General features: G+C 42.4%; 3 protein-coding genes across 3 annotated transcripts; 1 reads left to right on the forward strand and 2 right to left on the reverse strand.

Annotated features, from left to right (window-relative positions):
* Positions 1-7,670: 7,670 nt before the first annotated feature.
* LOC131294084 (vasorin-like) lies at positions 7,671-8,366 on the reverse strand. The gene has a single exon (XM_058322131.1). It carries the CDS (start codon positions 8,364-8,366, stop codon positions 7,671-7,673), a length of 696 nt encoding a protein of 231 aa, XP_058178114.1.
* Positions 8,367-9,314: 948 nt separating this feature from the next.
* Positions 9,315-10,421, reverse strand: LOC131294085 (leucine-rich repeat and death domain-containing protein 1-like). The gene has a single exon (XM_058322132.1). It carries the CDS (start codon positions 10,419-10,421, stop codon positions 9,315-9,317), a length of 1,107 nt encoding a protein of 368 aa, XP_058178115.1.
* Positions 10,422-11,894: 1,473 nt separating this feature from the next.
* LOC131281861 (uncharacterized) lies at positions 11,895-16,263 on the forward strand. The gene is made up of 4 exons (XM_058311218.1): positions 11,895-11,940; positions 15,045-15,170; positions 15,241-15,510; positions 16,232-16,263. Exons 1-4 carry the CDS (start codon positions 11,895-11,897, stop codon positions 16,261-16,263), a joined length of 474 nt encoding a protein of 157 aa, XP_058167201.1.
* The last annotated feature ends 4,840 nt before the right edge of the window (positions 16,264-21,103 follow it).

Here is a 21,103-nt window from a genome sequence, read left to right on the forward strand (position 1 = left end):
TCTCCCATGTAGTTCAATTGATATTCGTGGTAAGATTTATATCCGAATTGGCAAAAATAGCAGAATACTTTTTTAGAATTTTTCTGTTGATAAACATAGAAACTATATAGCAGAACTGCAAACATGCATTGTTACGAACGGCTTGTATACACCCTGTAACGACGCAGATAAATGTAACGGGCTGGGCACCTAAATGATTTTTTATCCGTGGATTTCAGTAGCAAAAGGATATTCAAGGGGGCTCTCATATTACCACCTACCCCAAAAATAATAAAAATGCAAAATGGGTATCAATTTCGAGTTATTTATGGTCTCTAAATCGAATGGCTTCACTCTTAATGTTCAATTCTGCCCTCCTCTTTTTCAGCTAAACCATAGCCATGCTCACAAAAAAGTGAATATTCTTATCACATGTATGCAACAGCATTACGCAAAATCTACCAAGTCCATCTGTACTTGGCTGGAATGTAGCTAATTTTTTATTGTTTGGAATGCTCTCCTTCCCTGCCCCCCTTTTGAACAACTATCGCTTGAAATGATGAAAAATAATAATAATTCGTCAATTTTGGAATGGGTTCTTACAACAATTGGACCACATACTATTTTAAAATGTAGCCATCATTTGATAATATTTCATTCATTTGGCGGAAGGAGAGAGGGGGGCTACCATTCTACCTTCTAGCTCAATAATGGTTACAATGCAATATCAGTATAATTTTGGTACAATTTAGGGTCACTAAATCGAATGGTCACAGATTGAGTGCTCAATCTCATGTCTCCTACGTAATAAATATTCTCAATCATACAAAATCAGTCTAATCAATTCAACCAAACATAATTATAAGAAAGCCAATTTTTCAAGTGTGAAATGTCCAACATTCTTATGCCTCCTTGCTGCTTATAATTTTCGATCACCTGAACGATAGAAAGTATCTAAAAAAAAGATGATGCCACCTTACGACAGATGCGACGGATTTAAAAAAGACAATATTTAACACCGTAATTATTGCGAGGTGATGGTAGAAGTGCTCTAAAATAATCGTCGATTATCTGTTGACCTGGTCCATCTGTGGCTTAGGCACAGTTTGTCTCATACTTGCTTTAATGGATTAATTTTAAATGCTGCACTAAGCTGGAAGCACAATGAATGCAAAATGCAATGAATGCAAAATGTATATTTACATGGTTTCGTCGACTAAAGGTAATACACAAATTTTCACCACATAGCAAAATTTAAGATTGTAAAACTGAAAACTGATTCTGAATGCCAACACCCTTCAATTTGGAATTTATTTCTACCCGAATGAAATCGGGTTAATCAGCTAGTATGAGTATAAGATCAATTGTTTGTCCTTCACGAATCACGCATTTGCCCTTGAAGACAGTCGTTTCACCATAACGAAGAGAAGCTAATCTAAAACGGCTTCATACTCAAATGATATTAGAACGAGATCATATGTCATTCTGCCTGAAAACTTCTCCCACTTCTCAATCACTTCAATCATCATTTATCTTCAGTGGGCGAGCCAAAGTCCTCCTGGCAACACAATAATTGTTGACCCAGCGCAGGGACAAAGAAAGCGTGTTTCTTATTCAGTTCTTGCTCGGCCTGCTGCTCTGGAAACCCAAACTCGTTCTTGTGGTTGCTAAATCATGGTGGCTACTTTGGCAGGGGCTCTACTCTGGACTTGACGATCGAGCGACAGAGCTCAATGGCGAAAACGATTAACCGCGCCGCCCACGGCGTAGAGGATGGTCAGTTACTAAGCCCGCCAACGATCTGTAGCTCCGATAGACAGCTTTGTTACATCTACAAACGTGAATCGCTACAACAGTTAACTCTTGAGTGCCATAAGCATAACTGCTCCCGAAGTGCGAGTAGAAAATGATGTTTGACATTTCGAAAATATTACATAGCCACACGTGGGTACTGGATGAAGGTTACCAAGCGAGTAACTATTCCTTTCTTACAAGCAAACTTCTCCATTGCGGAACATTGCGTACGAAAGAAAATTTTTCGTGGGTTTAATCCAAATCAAAAGAAATCAATAATAAAACGCATAGAAGCAGCATAAATCGGCCCATGAGCGCCGGGGCTCACCACCTCGATGGCGTGGGTTCGAAACCCAAACGAGACCCTCCCCTGCACGAGAGGACTGACTTTCCACGTACAACAGGGAAACAAGTCTCGTAAGCCCCTAACGGGCAGGCATGACCAAAAGGTCGTTACGCTAAGAAGAAGAAGAAGAAGAAGAAGCAACATAATTTAAGGCATTTTCATTTATCTGTTTGCTTCCTTTTTTTCGAGCGGTATTTTTTTTTAAATCGAACATTCTTTTTTTTTATGTGGCACGACATCCCCTAGTGGGACAAGGCCTCTCTCCGAAGAGAGTTTGTGTGACCGAAAGACGGTATATTATAGATCGGTGGTCAGCCGTTCGTAATACCGGAGGGTGCCAGACTCGACATTCGATCCCACACCTGTGGTGTGGTGTTTCCTCGCGCTACCGCTGCGCCATGGGCACCTCCAAAAAACATCGAACATTCAATTCGACATATTGTTTCCATCAGTTTTATGGTTTTGGATTTTCATAAAAACTAGCAAAACTAAGGATCTCTTTATGATGGTCCGCACACAGTGACGGACCTTTAGTTTTAGGATACCTTACGCTATTCTAGCTCACTGATGCTTCAACTTCTCCTGATTTTCTGATTTTCAGCAATTTTTGTGAGCTTAAATTGAGTTTGTGCAATCCAAATTTACATAATTTAAGTTTATTTAACGCAGCAAACTTTCGACCAGCTGTTAATTTCTCACGTAAAAACACGTTCGACGGCACGCTGGTCAGTCGGTTATATCCCAGAGAGATGGTACTTAAACTCGGAAAGATAAAACTGGCTCAGGCCAGTATTGTAAATGTTCAAATGACGTATGTGACTATTTGGCTGGATCTTGATCTCCTGCAGCACAGGGGCATCGACCAAAACAACTGTTTCTACCTCGGTATCTCGAGATGTGTATACACAACACCAGAGATACACGTGCCACAAACTATTGGAAGTATTGAAAACAAACAAACGACAAACTATTGTTAAATTACAAAACGTAAATTGATTGACTAATGTTTAAAGTCCTACCAGGGACACGTTTCGATCCTTGTAACTGCATCCTTGAAAGTTAAAAAACAAGAATTCTTTGCTCTGTCTTTTATAGTCAAGTATGCCACGTTGTTATACATGTTTAATGTAGTGATTTAAATGATGCGATTCAATAAAGCCTCATTAAAAAGAAATATCTGATCATGTGACGTCGATTGATAACGAGCATGAAAGACTCTTGTTTGACAGTAGATTATATATTCACACTTATCCAGATAAAAGAGGCAGGTAGGGGCATTTCTCTCAGAGCATATTTGTATACGGATTCAAGAATATTCTAGCATACCGATGTTTGGGCGCGTTGCATTTTTTATTCAATATTGAAACTTGCTTTAAATAAAATACTATTTATGCCAATAAATTTAATTTCTTCCAATTAGAGTCGGAAAAATAATTCTTTGGCGTATATTGCGAATCGAACATATTAACATAACAATTTCATAAATGGAGCAAGCAGCTCATTAGACAACTTTTTTTACAGTTTGACTATTTTTATCAATATGAGAGAGATTTGTTGGTGATCACCTGGTGTAGTAATTGAAACTTTCTTCTTCTTGGCGTAACGACCTCTTGGTCATGCCTGCCCCCGTTAAGGGCTTACGAGACTTGTTTCCCTGTTGTACGTGGATAGTCAGTCCTCTCGTACAGGGGAGGGTCCGGTCTCGGTTGGGATTCGAACCCACGCCCGTCGAGGTGGTGAGCCCCGGCGTGGGCCGATTTTCTAACCGGCGCTACCGCTCGGCTGTCGCGGACCTATTGAAACTTTACAATTGTTTTTACTTTAAATCAAACACAATATTTTCAAACGAAATTCAAAACATATTCAAAGTAGTACCCCTTCAATTATGGACATTTGCCTAAAACTCAGGCAAACTGTTAATTCCTGTCCAATGAAGCTGATATCTGTTGTGTGAAAAATAAATTTGTCTTGTTTTCTGAAGTTGTATTTCGTGTAACACAGCTTGAATGGTCAGCTCGATGCGCCAACGATAAGCTATTGATTGAATTAGCGATGTAAGCTGCCGTTAATCACGTTTATCTCGTCACGTCTTTTCATGTTAACAATTTTTCTGCTACACTGATTGTATGAACTTTATTTGTGGTACGTTAAGTCAATCTTTAAGTCACATCCTTCAATTCAACAAACCTAGCGTCATCCCAGAGAGGTTCCATTACTATTGGGTTCACACCAATTGATTTGTTAGAATGATTTAAATATTACAGCAAACGACCGTTTGGTTGTTGAGTTCTACTTTAGTACCATTTATTTGGCACTCTTCGAAGGTCCATGGATATGCCAGTAGCAGTTTTCCATCGGTCACCTGTTTCTTGAACTTCATCAATTTGTCACAGACTATTGCGTTACTCGCCAAATTCAGTACTCCCGAAGGAGTGTTGAACAGTTTGAACAGGTTCGGAGGTACGCTTGTCAGCCTGTTTTCCGCTAGTGACACCTCTTGGACCTTTTGTGTTCGAGTGGTATAAAAATGAAATGTAAATCTGACATTCCATCCATCGTCTTGTTTCCATCAGTTTTATTCTTGGGATTTTGAACTCACTTAAATTGGATGTGTAAACTCCTGTGATATCTTTTACACGTTAAGTAGTAACCTTGTAAATGTAAACCCTGTCACCTTTATCATAAATGAATTTGTTACTCTTGCCAAAATAAGGATCACTTCGGGCTAGTCCGCCAATCGTCGATGGACCGCTTGTTTTACGATGCCTTATTCAAGCCCTCTGACGCTATAAGGTCTTCCGACGCCTTCTGGTCTTCTGTTTTTCAGCGAATTTTGTGAGCTGAAATTGAGTTTACTCACATCTAACTATACAGATGTCTATGTTTATTTGACGCAGCAAACATTCGACCAGCTGTTAATTTCTATTGGGCTTTCATGCTCTTGACAGGATGCTCCTCTCCCAACGGTATTTAACGAAAGTGTACCATTAACTAGTTGTTTCTTAAACTTCAACGCACTGTCACAGTTTGTTGGATTCCCGTCCATGAATAACCGTAGCGTAGGAAACAGCTGAAACACGTTCGAAGGCACGCTGGTCAATCGGTTATTTTTCATAGAGATGTAACGTAAACTCGGAAAGGTACAGCCAGTGAAATTCACCCGAACAAGCTCATTTCTATTAACATTCAGTACGGTTAGAGCATCGTGCTTGAACGGACTTGAGGCTGATAGCAATGTGATCATATTACGATCTATGTTGAAATTGCCTAACTTCTTCGCTTGCCGTATGGAAGACAGATCCACGCGCGTTATCTTATTTTCCCCTAGGTCCAGTGACTCCAGTGAAGGATAGTTGACGAGATTTCGCGGAATGGAGGTTAAATTATTACTTCGTAAGGAAAGCGTATTCAGCACAGGAAACGATACCGCTTGGGGTTGAAACGATGTCAGTCGATTGTTGCTTAACATCAACTGCTCCAGTGCCCGAAACTTTACAGGGATCTTACTATCAACTCGTATGATTTGATTGTTATCTAGATACAGAACAGAAAGATTTGCTATTTGACCAAAGAATGACATATCCACGGTGGTAAGTCGATTAAGTTCCATGTTAAGGTGTTCAATGCTAACAGTATGGTTTGTGCCGACTAGAAGATTGATTTTGTTGTCGCTTAAGTCCATGCGTAACAACCTCTGTGTACTAGAGAACGATGCTAGTGTGAATTGAGTGAACTGATTTTTCGAAGCATACAGACCATTAAGTCTTGCAAGGTGTTTCAATCCTTGAGGAAACTGACTCAGGCCAGTATTGTAAATGTTTAAATCACGTATGTGACTATTTGGCTGGATCTTGATCTCCTGCAGCACAGGAGCATCGACCAAACCAACAGTTTCAACCTCGGTATCCCGAGGTGTGTAGAATACTCGCTCGTAGTACGTCTGGAATGCCAAGTCCTTTGTGAAAGTAGACATTATTTGAACAAACGACGCCATCGCACCTGGAGCATCCGGAAGTGTCACATTTTCGATTATGACCATTGACTGTGCTTGTTCAATCGCCGAAACAATAGTGCGCGCTCATCCGTTTTGTGTCGTGTTGAGTCGTGGAATCGTGCAACGCCCCCATCCACACAGTTGACCATCTGCTAGCGGAGTGAGTTCCATAGATACACAACACCAAAGATACACGTGCCACACTACTGAAAATATTGAAAACAAACAACGACAAACTATTGTTAAATTACAAAACGTAAATTGATTGAGCAATGTTTAAAGTCCTACCAAGGACACGTGTCGATCCTTGTAACTGCATCCTTGAAAGTTAAAAAAACAAGAATTCTTTGCTCTGTCTTTTATAGTTAAGTATGCCACGTTTTAATGCATGTTTAATGTAGTGCTTTAAATGATTTCACTTGATTGAAATGTGTTTCAATAAAGTCTCATTAAAAAGAAATATCTGATCATGTGACTTCCGTAGATAACGAGCATGAAAGGCTTTTGTTTGGCAGTAGATTATATATTCACACTTATCCAGATAAAAGAAGCAATGGGTGGGGACATCAGAGCAAATTTGTATATAAACCAAGAATATTCTAGCATACCGATGTTTGAGCGCGTTGCATTTTTTATTCAATATTAAACATTGCTATAAATAAAATACTGTTTGTGATAATAAAATTTGTCCTACAAGAATTGACAAAACTTAATTTTTATCTTATTTAATTTCCTCCATTGAGAGTTGACGAAATAATTCTTTGGCGTTTAATGCGAATCGTACATGTTAATATAACAATTTCATAAATGGAGCAAGCAGCTCATTAGACAACCATTTTTGCAGTTTGACTATTTTTATCAATATGTGAGAGATTTGTTAGTGATAACCAGGTGTAGTAATTGAAAATTAACAATCGTTTTTACTTTAAATCAAACACAATATTTTCAAACGAAATTCATATTCGTATAATTCAAACATATTCAAAGTAGTACCCCTTCAATTATGGATATTTTCCCAAAACTCAGGCAAACTGTTAATTCCTGTGTAATGAAGCCGATATCTGTTCGTTGAAAAAAAGTTATATTGTTTTGAGAAGTTGTATTTCGCGTAACACAGCTTGAATGGTCAGCTCGATGCTGCAAAGATACACCATTTTCGAGCCCAGGTAAGCATCGTTCAACTGCTTCTGTATCACTGTTCAACCGTAAGTAAACATTTGACGTATAACTGAAATACTGTTGCTTATCTGTGCATGATCCAAACGTAAATGAATAAAGTTCAATCGCAACGAAACATTCGAATTGTAAGCTATTGATTGAAATAGCGAAGTAAACTGCCTTGAATCACTTTTATCTCGTCACGTTTTTTCACGTTAACAATTTTTCTTCTACAATCAGTGAAATTGTATAAACTATATTTGTGGTACGTTAAGTCAATCTTCCTAATTGGTACAGCTAAATTTACTTCATTACATCTTTCAATTCAACAAACCTAGTGCCATCCCTAGAGAGGTTCTATTACTGTTGGGTTCACACCAATTGATTTGTTAGAATGGTTTAAATATTACAGCAAACGACCGTTTGGTTGTTGAGTTCTACTTTAGTTCCATTTATTTGGCACTCTTCGAAGGTCCATGGATATGCCAGTAGCAGTTTTCCATCGGTCACCTGTTTCTTGAACTTCATCAGTTTGTCACAGACTATTGCGTTTCTCGCCAAATTCAGTACTCCCGAAGGAAACAGTTTGAACAGGTTCGGAGGTACGCTTGTCAGCCTGTTTTCCGCTAGTGACACCTCTTGGATGTTCGGAAAATCGCATCCCGTGAAATTAACCTGCCCAAGGTCATTGTTGTCAATACGGATGCTTTGAAGAGCATCGAGTTTGATCGGGCTGCTAGCCACCACACTTGTGATCTTATTTTCACGCACATCTAAATGAATCAGACCTTTCGCATTCCTCAAGGATGACAGATCAAGGCGCGTTAACTTATTGCGTCCCAATTGTAACGACTCGAGCAGAGGGCACTTCATTAGATTTCTCGGAAGGGTGGTCAAATTGTTTTTATCTATTTTTAGTGTTTTTAACACTGGAAATTCAATTCCTTCTGGCTGGAATGATACCAATTCGTTATTCGATAAGTTTAACTCCGCTAGAGTGACCAGAGTTACCGGGCTTGTGCTCTCTACTCGTATGATGCGATTGCCGTTAAGAGCAATATATGATAGATCACTTATCTGCTCAAAAAAGTCCATATTCAGTACGGTTAGAAGGTTTCCATTTAACATCAGTTTTGCGATGCTGACGGTGTGATTTGAGCGCAGAAGGAGACTGATTTTGTTTTCACTGAAATCCACACGAGCGAGTTTCTGCGTACTAGAGAAGGCCCCAAGCGACAACTGTGTAAGCCGATTTAACATACAATCGAACAACGCCAGCTGTGACAGGTTCCGTAATCCTTTTGGCAAACGACTCAGCTTGGTATCATAAATTATCAGCTCCTGTATATGATCATTTACCTGAATCTCGAATTCTTCCAACTCGTGAGCTTTATAAATCGAGAGTGATTCTGCTACAGTGTTTCGAGATATGTAAAATACACGCTCATAATACTTTGCGAATGCAAGTTGCTCTGTGAGCCTAGAGATAACTTGGACAAACGATGCTATCGCACCTGAAGAGACGGGCAGTGTCACGTTTTGAATGGTGATCACTGAACGTTTTTGTTCCAGCGCCGTAACAATACTGCCTGCCCAACCATTTTGAGTCGTGTCGAGCCGTTTAATCCACAAATATGACGGGGCTCCAGGGACCTCCACTAGGCCTACAGCTGCCGGATAGAGTACAGCTGATAGTAACCAGCAGCGATAGATGCACCACACTATCAAGAACCAAAAACACACGGTATAATGTTACTTTTTTTGTTCATATTATTGAACAATCGATTCCTACCTCTGACACCATGCAGACGCTTTGGTTCCATGCTTCTCACTGTTTTAATACCTGAAAAATCTTTCACTCCTTTTATAGGCCTGGACTAAGGCAAATTACATTTTCTGCCCCCGACAACAGTGCGCAGTTATCGTTGCGCAGTTATATTGGGTTACATTAAAAATGAATTAGATTAACGCAAATGAACATTGGCGGTATTCTTACTTCCCTTTCATTTCTAGTGATTTTATTAGCTGCTTATTATCAGTAGATTATTCCACGCAACAGGCCTTTTCCTGCGAGCCTATGAAGAAACCCCCTTTCGTCGGACAGGGCGCACTGCCCCAAACTGAATTGACGATTATTTTACGATCTTTGAGTTCTTTACTGTAGCTCAAAAGGTCGGCACACGGGAACTGATGTCCCTCCAAATTTATACGTACGCCTGGCAACAGCTGGAAGACGTTCGAGGGAACTACTGTAAACTTGTTGGATCGCACAGCGAGCGTGGTCATGTTGGGAAAATTGCACCCGGAAAAGTTAAGACGCTCGAGCTGATTTTTGTTAAGCAAGATGATCTTCAACCTGTCGTGACTAACTGGGCTCGAGCATATGATGGACGTGATCCTGTTCTCGCCCAGCCAAAGCGAGTCCATGTTCCGGGCTAACCGTATGGAGGCAAGATCTGCTAGTACAATTTTATTCCGATTCAGGTCCAACCGCTGCAGCGCAGGATACTTGGCCAGATTTCTAGGTATGCTTGTTAAATTGTTGCCAGCTAGAAGGAGATCCACTAGGACAGGAAACTCCATGCCCGGTGTTTGGAACGATGACAACTGGTTTTCAGCCATCGAAAGCTGTGCCAAAGAGGCAAACGAGACTGGCTGTGAGCATTCGATTCGAGCGATACGATTAGCCTCCAGGTTGAGGTAGGTAAGATTTTCTATCTGCCGAAAAAATGCCATATCCACGACCGACAGCTCGTTGCCACTCAGTTCGAGCATTCCAATGTTAACAGTATTCCCGATACCGACCAAGGAAGCAACCCTATTGCTCGACAAATCTACGAGGGAGAACCGTTGCGAGGACGATAGTGAGCCGAGGTTAAACTGCGAGAGCTTTCCCGCGCAAACCTGCAGTATCTCTAGATTGGCCATGTTGCGCAATCCACGGGGCAAATATTCGATCGCCGTTTTGTAGATGTACAGCTCACGGATATGCTCATTTGGTTGCACGAACACCTGCCTCAGCTGTGGCGCGCTGAATATGCTCAGCCTTGCCGATGTGGTCGCTCCGGACACGTGGAGCTCACTGTCGTGAAACCTATCGAACTGGAGCCACCCGGCTAGGGTCGATATAGTCTGAACAAATGCAGCCATCGCCATCGGCGACGCCGGAAGTTTCACGTTGGCGATTGCGACCGTGAATCGAGTTCTGTTAACAACGGACGCGATATCCGTTGACCAACTATTTTCAGTTGCGTTCAGTCGCGTAATCAAACAGTAGCTGGTTACTTCTCTTTGGCATTCGAGCCCATTAGCTGATGATTGAAGCAGAACTAACAGAATCCATATGTGGGAGAGATAAAGCCCTACGAAATAGACAGCAAGAGTTAGCAGGATCTTAAGGATTGAGTAGGATTATCAAAGTAATACCTTTTCTGTTGAAACCGCCTTTGGAAGAATAAAACTTTATAGCATCCATTTGTAAACTAACCCAGTCGCATCAAATAGCAGTTCCTTTATAGAGAGTTGTTTACCACATTCGGCATTGTTCGCTAATGAGCTACTAAAGTCATAAAAAGCAATTTCATGCTTCCTTACATTTAATGTGATGTTTCTAAATATGACGTCTGAATAGCACGTAGCTGTTGTGATAGATGATCTATTAAACTCTATCTATTATTAGTAGAAGTCTTATGTATTTTACGGAGTGTGTTGATAACATTGGCCATATTCAGTATAATTATAACAGTCTAATTCTTTTTTATATATTTTGCGAATAGAATCGTGATCGATAATGCCATTAACGTGATCGATAAAGTTTTCGAAAGCACAGCTTCACGTTATTTATTTATAATGGATTTATGTCGTGTTAATGATGTATTTTAATGTCCCTATATTTAAAAGAAATCGTTATGTAGTTTCTTCTATATGATCATACTTCAGTACGATAATAGGAAACTTTCAAGCATGGCGATAGTTTGTGCCTGCATAAAATACCTTTGCCACCGGGGGGTTAATATCGGCACTAGCGAACTAGTACCAACAAACAAAGAAATCAAACGCCAAACTCGATTTCAGAGATACATCCCCTCCCAAACGATTTGGTCGTTTAACATTAGACGCGCGTTTGTGTACGAATCATTTCATTATTTTTTTGTTGCTTTATTTTCTCGCCACTTTCAATCGTCATAAACGTTCCACTTCCGATCGGTCAACCCAAGAACGCTGCCCACTCCGCCGAACAATCGGAACCGCAAACCGCCGCCGATGAATGAATGGCGCGATCGTGGTGGCCTTCTTCTTGGCCGAGTCGCTCGAGTCGCGACCGGACTAAGCGTTCAGTTAACGTCGGTACATCGTTAGCTCCGGACGAGCCGCCGGGCTTCCCTCCCTAGCAGTGCAGAGAACAGTGGTTTGCGCGTGAAGCTCCGATCGGACCGAACACCCCGAAACCGGAACTCCCCGGGTCGCCAGCTCAGTGTCACGGCGACAGAAGTCTGCAGGTGGCGCAGTACGTAATCTCCGTACCCTAATCGGGTTTGAAACGGTTCGGTAACAGACGCTCCGAGGCAACGCAGCCCAGCTCATCTACGCTATCCGTGCTTTTTTCGCCTAACCCCAAACGTGATGGACCGGAGTGGCCGATTCGCGCTAGCCGGGATGCTTTTGGTCGGTGAGTAAATCGAAACATTCAGCTTAGTGATACCACTAGCGAACCTCATTATCTGCTCATTACGTGCGTTATTATTTCGTTATTTTTCTTCGGTTCGGAAGAATAGTGACAAACAGTTTACCGGAGCGTAGTGTACCGGGTATATCAGAATTAAAATTGTAAAGAGTCGACATCAGTTAAATTCTCACAAAGTTGTAGTTAGAGTTCATTTTAATTTATTGAAATTATTTGGAAGCTTCAGCGGTTATACAAAGCACAGTGATTTGCAATATTCCCCTCAATCTAAATGGAACAGCTTAAAAAATATGCTGATCATGCCGCAAATGCCGTAAAACAAGGAACCTGTAGATAGATAGAGTAAAATTGGCCAAAATTCCTCACAAGCGTTCCATACAGCGCCGGGTTAGTTCATATTATTTTTATAAAGCTTTTTACTGCTCTGAAGGGAATTATTAACCATTAACCAAAACTCGCTGTAGCTATCTAAGCAGTTCAAGTAAATCAATAATATGGGAAGTTTAAATTATTTTCTAACAATTGTATAATATCTCGATTTGTTTTAGTGAGTTTGGTTTGAACTGTATGCATGTCCTTGTTGACTTTATATTGACACCAAAACGGAAGCTTTGCATAAGTCGGAAAACGCAAACGAATTAATTCCGAAATTGGTTCAGTTCTTTTGGTGTATGCGCGTTTTCTCATTTGGAAAACCCCCTTGTGCCTCCCCCCAGCTTAACCTCGAGAGCGTACGATACATAATATGCGTGCGACCGTGTGAGCCGAGTACGGCAGCTCGGAAGGTTTTCAATGTGAAGGACCTTCGTCTACGGAGCCAAACGTGCGCCACCACATATGACTCATTTGGTGCGCGATTGTTCCGGATGAGCGACGTGGCCACACGTGCACCGATGTGCTTGTTTGCATACGTGCGCACGGAACCGTGCCACGGCACTGTGTGCGGTGTGCAGCCAGCGTCGCGGGAGAAGGGGACGGAAAATGGCTACGCATCCTCATGTTTTTCACGTCTCGAGCTTTTTGCACGGTTCTACCAACGGCTGGACAGATCCTGCGGCCCTGACAGACGCGTGTCTGCAATGGAGCGAAGTGTTGGCGGTCCATCATTTGAGGTGATGAAACAAGATAACGGATAAAGACCCTGACGTGTTTCTCTTCACCTTGTCGAATGAATTTTTTTACTACTTAAGAGCTATTAACCCTACAGAACTTGTAGGCTTACTCATACTTTCAACGATGGAAACGAAATCTACCTGCACTGTGGAAACCAAATGTTATCAACAGAAGTTGAGTTCATTTTCGCTATTTGTTTTTTTTTCTTAGTACTGCCTGGTCACTGGCCTTGGCCACGATTTTGCTGGCTGCTGAACAATTTTTCACTGCTTCGGTGCAATTTTCTGCCGAACCAGACACTCGTCGAATATCGGTGGTCAATAATTACCGAACGTGATCTGCTTTTGATTCGAGGCTAATTGAATCCGTCTCGTGTTTGTTTTGTTTTTCTTCAACCCCATACCTCTCTTCCTCCCTCTCGTCGGTGTATTTTCTCCCACATTTTCCACATTTCCCCGATAAGAGCAATGCTCCGGCAGCCTCATGCGTATTACCGTACTCCCCAGCCGGATGTAGAGGTAGTTCGTGATTTATCCGCTCCGAAGACGCACGCAGTTGAATCACACCCGAGCCGGTGGGGGTTGTATTTTCCTCAGACGAACGGCAAGCTAAGACATTTGCCTCTAAAAAAACGAAAAACAACCGACAGTCAACTGAAATGACGTATGGTTTCTCTTTTTTCCGATATCTTTTGCTTTGTTTATCGTTGGCGTAGCTAATGATTTCTCTTCGCCCCATCGGGCGAAACTGCAACAGGTTCAAGCACCTTGCGATGGTTGGCCAGTTCTACCTCTCTGATTTGGGTTTTACGGAATGATCAACTCTGGAACGTTCTGTATCCCGAGAAACTGAAGGTTTATATTTCATCTAAACGTTATCTAAATGTAAATGTTTGTTACGAAAAATAAGACCATATTAAAGGTTTTTAACTGTCTCAAAAAGTTTTTCTTGTTTCACTTTCCCATATTTCATTTACATCCGTACATCGAAATATAATTAATTTATGGGCTTTTAGTTTATTTGTTTGAATGACGGATTGTAGCTAAAAAAGAAGCAAATTTTTAAATTTTCAAATTACTTTCCCAATTGTTGGTGGGTTGGAACGTATGGAAACTTAATTTCTCTATCGTTTGTATGGTGGCCTCGCAATAATACCGTTGTGTGATTAGTCATCTGTATGCTGTTGTAATTGTTCGCACCAATCCATTCCGTTATGCAATAGACGAATGCGTCCCAATCGAGCGATTTCCTTTCGTCTATGATCGCAAATAGTCGCAGCCGCACACTGTTTAAAGTCACTAGCAATCCGCTCGCATTAAGTAACAGGTCGCGCGAAACGGTGCAAAATGGAGGCAAACGGCAATGGCTGCCAATATTGACTTGGTGGATCGGCACACGAATCGCCGAGCGGCAGAGGGAAGGTAGCCCATAAATCAACGTTCAAGTTCAAGGAACACGGTGGACGGGCCGCCGAACAACTTCTGCGACTTCAGGCCGCAAGTCATCGTCACGCCGGTGTACACGTGCGCGTTTCGCGAAGTCAATGTCCAGCGGAGACAGCTCGTTTGTCGGCCGGGGGAAGCCAGGCGCGGCCGTTTGTGTGTTAGTCGGTGGAGGTCGATCGGTGGTGCGATTGATTTGAGCCTTTCCGCGATTCGCAATGCCATCATTACCGGTTTATTAGGGGCTCCTCTGGTCTAGGTTGGCTCTTCGGGAGGGAGTTGGTCGGTTTTGTCTTACGTGTCTAGCGCTCGCTAATGGCGTGCTAGAGGTTGGAGGACGGTGGGCCTTGGCGGGCAACGGTTATTAAGGGTGCAATAATATCCGGTGCAATAAGGCCTAAACCCTAACCCGCTCGCCAGCCAGCTAACGGTGCCGGCGAATTGGAGCCCGGATTAATTCTCATAAATACCCACCGCGTGTCTTAAGCTGTGCCCGCGATTGACTTTGAATTATCTCCCTTTACCATCTTCCAGCAACTTTATTGCTGCTGGCGACGCTTCCAGAGTCGAGTCGGGCGGAGGCCACTGCTGGGCGAGTCCGGCGCCAGAGCCCGTGGCTTCACCGGGCCCCGAACACCTTTACGCTGGGCAAGAAATTCGGTATGTAAATCATGGCCACTTCAACCTCACCGAACAACGCACCAATTGAGCTTTCCCGCTACTCCGCCAGCGCGCAACCGACCACTGTCGAGCACGACACTCGCCCTGGAGACGAACACGGCCATTCCGGTGCGGGCCGTCAACCTTCCGCCGGTAAAGCAACAGCCCGTGGCCGAACTTGAGACGGACAGTAAACCCGCTACGAGATCCCGAGCGTTCTACGACTGCATGTCGAGCTGCCTGACCCTGTCGCAGTACAATCCGGTGTGCGGCACCGACCAGACCACCTACCACAACGTGTACAAACTGGAGTGTGCCAATCGGTGCGGAGCTAGTCCAAGTGAGTGAAATAATCTTAGCTCATCCCTAAATTGCTGACCTACTCTTTACCATTTTCAGTCGAAGACTTGCAAGATTTTTTAGAAACATTCGCTTGATTGTTTGCTTATGCCTACTATAAGATCAACGACTTTCAATTATCCAAGTTTGATCCAAGACATCATCAATAATTTAAAAAATTTCATAATTTTTGAAAATCAAAACATTCTTTCTTTCGTATTTTTTAAAATTACTTACTTATCAACAGCTGAATCAGATAACTTTCCTTGTGTCGTGATTTCACGAATTATTTCTCTATTTCAATAGAATTTAACTTCCAAATTCATCTATTAGTTTCATTTTTACTATCCACTCTCATCAATCACAAGACTGATGGTTCAATCCTTTTCGTTTTTCAATGTCTACTTTGTTCCATCTTTTTCCATCTGCAGATCCATCTCGGTTCAGTAGTAGGCCATCGCTCTTCTAATTTTCGTTGCCAATTCATTCGTTTATCAATTCGTTCATTATTACTATTTTTCTAAATATTCATCTAGCTCTTCTCAATCCCTACACCATTTGCATTTTGAAAACAAAATAGAAAAATGTTTTCTAGATATTTGTAACAGTAATCAAGAAACCCGGCTACTTTAACAAGAAAACTATCAACAAGTATTTATCTATCAACCAGACTGTAGTTCAATTATATTTATTTTTTGTTTTCTTTCGCTTTCCTTTCACAGGAGTTTCAATCCACAAGTCGGGCATTTGTTAGGCAAACCATCAAATGCACCGATTTCGAGAAACACAAACCGCCCACTGATGGAACATTTCCTTTTAGATTAGATATTAGTGATTTATACGAAAAAAAGCAGAAGAAAAGTGTTTCGAAGGAAAAAGGGAAATTTATAATTTATTTCTAAACATACGTCTCGGAAAGGGGCGGTGAAAAATGTTAAATAAAATTTGAAGAAAACAAATCTATAAAATCTTTACCACCGTGCCGTCGGTTTTCCCACTCGCCGTAGGATTTTCTTCAGGGCACAAGTGTGTTTTCCGCCTACCTCCATCCACCCCCTTACCAGTCGGGGGCAAACTTTTTTTTAATGAGGAGAAAATTTCAATCTCGACGAATCCAACCGTGTGCTTTTAACGAGATATGACGTGGATCGTGCCGACAGCTTCGGCGCGGGCCCGGGTGACACTCCGGTGTGTCCAACCGAGTTTTCCGGGGGAAGCAGCCAAACGAGAGGAATCACTTGCGCAACCGTCACGTGCATTCACATCCGGCGGCGCACCGGGGTGTGTCGTTGGCGTTATGATTAATTAGTGAAGTTTAAAAGCCCGGAGGCAGGAAAGGTAAACCGTGGGGCAATTTGTTTCGGCCATTTGAGTCGATTTGGGGTGTGGAAAACCTACGTTACGCAATGTGGGCACCCGCGCCGTTCGATCGGTTTGCTTTCGTTCGGATGCTCGATTGCGCCTCGTTGGAGTTAGGGTATCGACGTACGTATCTGGTCGTTTTGTAGGAGATTAAATGAGGTGTGGAACAACCAGTTTTTCTCCAATGGACAAAAACAAAATTTTGCTTCCGATTTCACACCATCAAAATCTCACCCTTTTGATGGTGTGAAATCGGAAGCAAGCAAACATAAAAATAATGTGGTACAAAGAGGAGAAAATAAACATACTAATATTTTCAATGTAGTAATGACAATGACAAGAGATTTTATTCAATGATCTTTGATCGATCCTGATTTAATCGATCGATTATTTTGCAAACCTATAAGAAGAATGAAATATGTTGAAATGCAGATTATTTAGATCTATGCAGTAAAGCCGAAAAACTAAATAAATCCTATGTTCGTTGGCTAGACAAACCAGTTGATGGGGAATGAAACTAAAAGACTTGAATGAATGAAACGAAATACTTTAAGTAAGCTATGGTTTATCTTCCATACCATAAAATGACGTTATGATGTAATTTGTATGCCGTTCTCTAATGCCACAACCTATGTTTCCATGCCAAAAACCCTTTTGCGCGAGCGAACTAGGTCACCACATTGAACCGGATCTCAGATAACTCGAAAATTGTACGTTTCTTGCTCCGCACATTTTCCAACTCTTCGGGCGCCCTACGCCCTCCTCATAAAACGGCGCATATTTTGCACCGGACAAACCCACGGCATGGAATCGGATGCTGCCGCCTACAAGTGACCGGTCGGTGGTGCCGTTAAAAATGCCTCTTTCGCCATCGCCGCGGCGCCAGATCGCGATGACGATCGAAACGGAAGCATTTGATTACCCCCGAAAAAAAAACGCGAACGAACGAAAGAAAACTAATACGAAAGAAATCAACACACCCCCGTACCGGTGGATGAGAGGCCATGAATTATTTCAACCACCGAAGGATGGGTTGAACTTTGGCTCCAACAACAGTGGCACTTTGAAGTTCCAGGGGAAGGGGCGCTTGTGTGGGGACGGTAGGCGGAAAGAGGAGAAAGGAACGCCAAAAATCATGTCAATGCAATTGGGCCAACTCTGGGTTTCTTTCACCATTGAAGGCTCTAGTTTCGATGGGGGAAACATTACTATTGCCCATTTCATCTTTTTTCGCACCTAAGATTCTTTATTTCATCGCAATGTATTGGATTAAGGTAGTTTAATGTCTTTTGTTCAGCATTTTTATGGCCATAAATGTTATGATTTATGATGGGTGGCCTTTAACCGACATTGTAAATTTTCGATTGTTCGACTCTTGTCCTAAATATCTCATTTAAATTGATCACCCTTTCTGTTTCCTGCTTTTAATTTTATCTCTAATCATTTTCATTAACATGGCCACGCGTTTGCAATCTGAGTAAAGATGTACGCTCCAACAATGGCTTTCTAATCTTTCATTTCCATCTAATTTCACGTCGATGGAGAATTATTTTTACGACACCTTTAGCTGGCAACGCATTTCGGCCCAATCAGTGCACGTGAGGACTGCAATATAAGTGCCAGATATGCCTTCTGGCGTTCTGTGTAGCAATCGTGGACCGGCCAATTTGTACACTTTGAAGAAGATTGATTCATCGCCGCAGGCGGCAAAAGGTCGAGACCGGAGGCGTAAGACAAACAACACTCACCCATCAACCCCGAACGGAGGCGTTTATCTCCGATTCCGATCTACATCTTTAAGCGTGTCGGAGCATAATGAGTGCCACATCGTTTGGCCCATCATTCTTGGCGACGCCATGCATTGGAAGTGTTTTGATTTCCGTTCAAGGGGCACATCTTTTCGTTTATGCTTCGCGGAAGAAACGTGGCTCTCGGTCAGAAAAGCCCTGCGGTAGAAAGTGATGTGATCGCATGAGGGAACCCTCGGGAGGCAAGGTGAGGGCAGCTGCATATCTTATTCACTCTTGAACCGCTCGAATCTTCCATTGCGATGCGTACTTTATGAAGGAAAACGAAAGCGCTTCACTACGCAATAAAAATAAAAGCAATTTAAACCATCTTCAAAAAAAATTCGTTGAAGCAAGATGTTGAGCACTGGCCGCACTCGGGTTTGAGTAAACCAATTTAATACTATGCATTGTTTTCAACAATAAACCTATCAAAGATGAACTGATAGAAGTTTAGGTTTTTTTCTCACAATATCGGGGATTATTCCAACAATTTGTTTTACATTAACGGAATATTTTAAACTGCCGAAATTTGATGATACTGTACATCACATGTGGCAAGATTATTACATTTCGAAACCTTTTCCAATACACAAAACCTACACACCTTCTCATGGGGCAATTTCCGTGTGGTTTTCTCTCTTTTTCGGACGGACGTATTTTCCATATGGGGTTATGGAAAGTACATTATACTTTTCCCTGGTGCTTTATTGATCCCTCCGAATGTTTACTATTTTTCTCTCGTTCATAATTAACTCCGGCAGCCGCACATATGTGCGTACGCGCGCAAAGGCAGAGAAAGTGATCGCGTCTGACCTCAAATTTAATTTCGATAATGCACCTGCCCGATCTAGCCTCATCACCAACGTCGTCGTCGTCGTCGTCGTCGTTGTGGTCGACGTCGCCGCCTTCGCTACTCGGCACAAGATATAATTCCACCATCAGGGAAAAACAGCGCCCGGAAAAGCCACCGAACCGGCTGGGTAATGTTTTTCCTTTTTCAATTTCAATTAATTTTGTTTCAACACATCGCGGGCCCATTAAAACCGTTCCGTTCGGCGTGTCCGGGACGAAAGCCGGGACAATTAATGCGCGTTTAACGAGAGAAAAAATAAAACTTAAAAAACCTCAAATACAATTGGCTCCCTGGCTGGGCAGGCTGAACATCAGGCCAACGTAAAGGCTAGAGGATGCGGGTAAAAGAAAACAGCCTACTAAAACAGTGCTTCCATCGAGCACCCGGAAAAGCACGGTGCAAAAGAAAAACGAACCCTTCCGCCGAACTTCGGATGCAATTTCCGACGGCAGATAAAGTTTCATAACAAAACGCAAACATCGCGCGTGTCAATGGCTCTAGGGAGAGATTGTTTTCAGCTGCTAGTGAGTTTCCTTTTTCCGATGCATGGATAAAAACAACCAGATATCACTTTTCCAGCAGCGAAAATGTCAGCCAAGCTTGATAACGGTGTCCGTGAATGTAATTTCCAAGCTTGTGTGGAAATTCACTTTCTACAAGATCTCATCAAGCATTAAATCACATGGTGCACTGCAAAGCCCAACTTAGTTATCCATGGAAAAGCAAGAAACTAATAACAAGAATAAAATAAACCCTGTTGTAATAAAATAAATTCTTAAATAAAATAAAATATAAAAACCTCAACCACCAAAGAAATGGTAAAAATTATGTCAAATTACTAACGATTTTAACAAACCTCAAAAAAGGACCCAATCATTGCCAACTACTGTAATAAATCAATCATCGCGCGGATCATAAAATGTTACTTATTTACACCAACCATATTTTATGAAATGCCCTAGGAAAATAATAAACCGAATGGAGGTAGCATTGTTCGTTCGTTGCGAAACAACAATAAATTGGCGCTGGAAGAAAACACGTGCTGCCACACGAGGGAACGCTCGAACAGGGCCGAAATTCACCTTTAATCAGGTTGCTAATGCATGGTTTGCGCATCTCGTTCCACTCTCATGGCCGGGCTAGCGGATTTTCCCCGGGCGCCTAACGCGTGCTCCAAAATTCACCCCAAATTCGTGGGGAGGGGAAGCGTTGAACGACGCCTGCGGAAAAGCTCCAATAAAGAGCGAAAGAAAGAGGGAGAGAGAGGGAGGAAAAAGGAAACAGTGCGCGAACAGCCGAAGATCAACCGGCGGCGAACGGTGTCAAGAAAGCAGCGATCGAAGCAGGCAGGCCCAAAAACTTGCTATGCATGTATGCGGCCCAGCAACGCACACCAAGCCGAGCCGAGCCGACCCAGTCTACCCCCTTCGCGATGGAAATTGGGGAAAACGAGGGATGCTGGCGCCGCCGCCCGGGGACGTAAGGTTTCAAAATTTTGATCACACCCCGGCCGTTGGTTTATTCACTGGCCAGAGCTTGCCCGGGAAGGTTCGAACATTGTCCCGCAGAACGCGGTGCATGGTGGAATA

Source organism: Anopheles ziemanni, chromosome 2 (genome assembly GCF_943734765.1).
Source record: "Anopheles ziemanni chromosome 2, idAnoZiCoDA_A2_x.2, whole genome shotgun sequence".
In the NCBI taxonomy this organism is placed as follows: Eukaryota; Metazoa; Arthropoda; class Insecta; order Diptera; family Culicidae; genus Anopheles; species Anopheles ziemanni.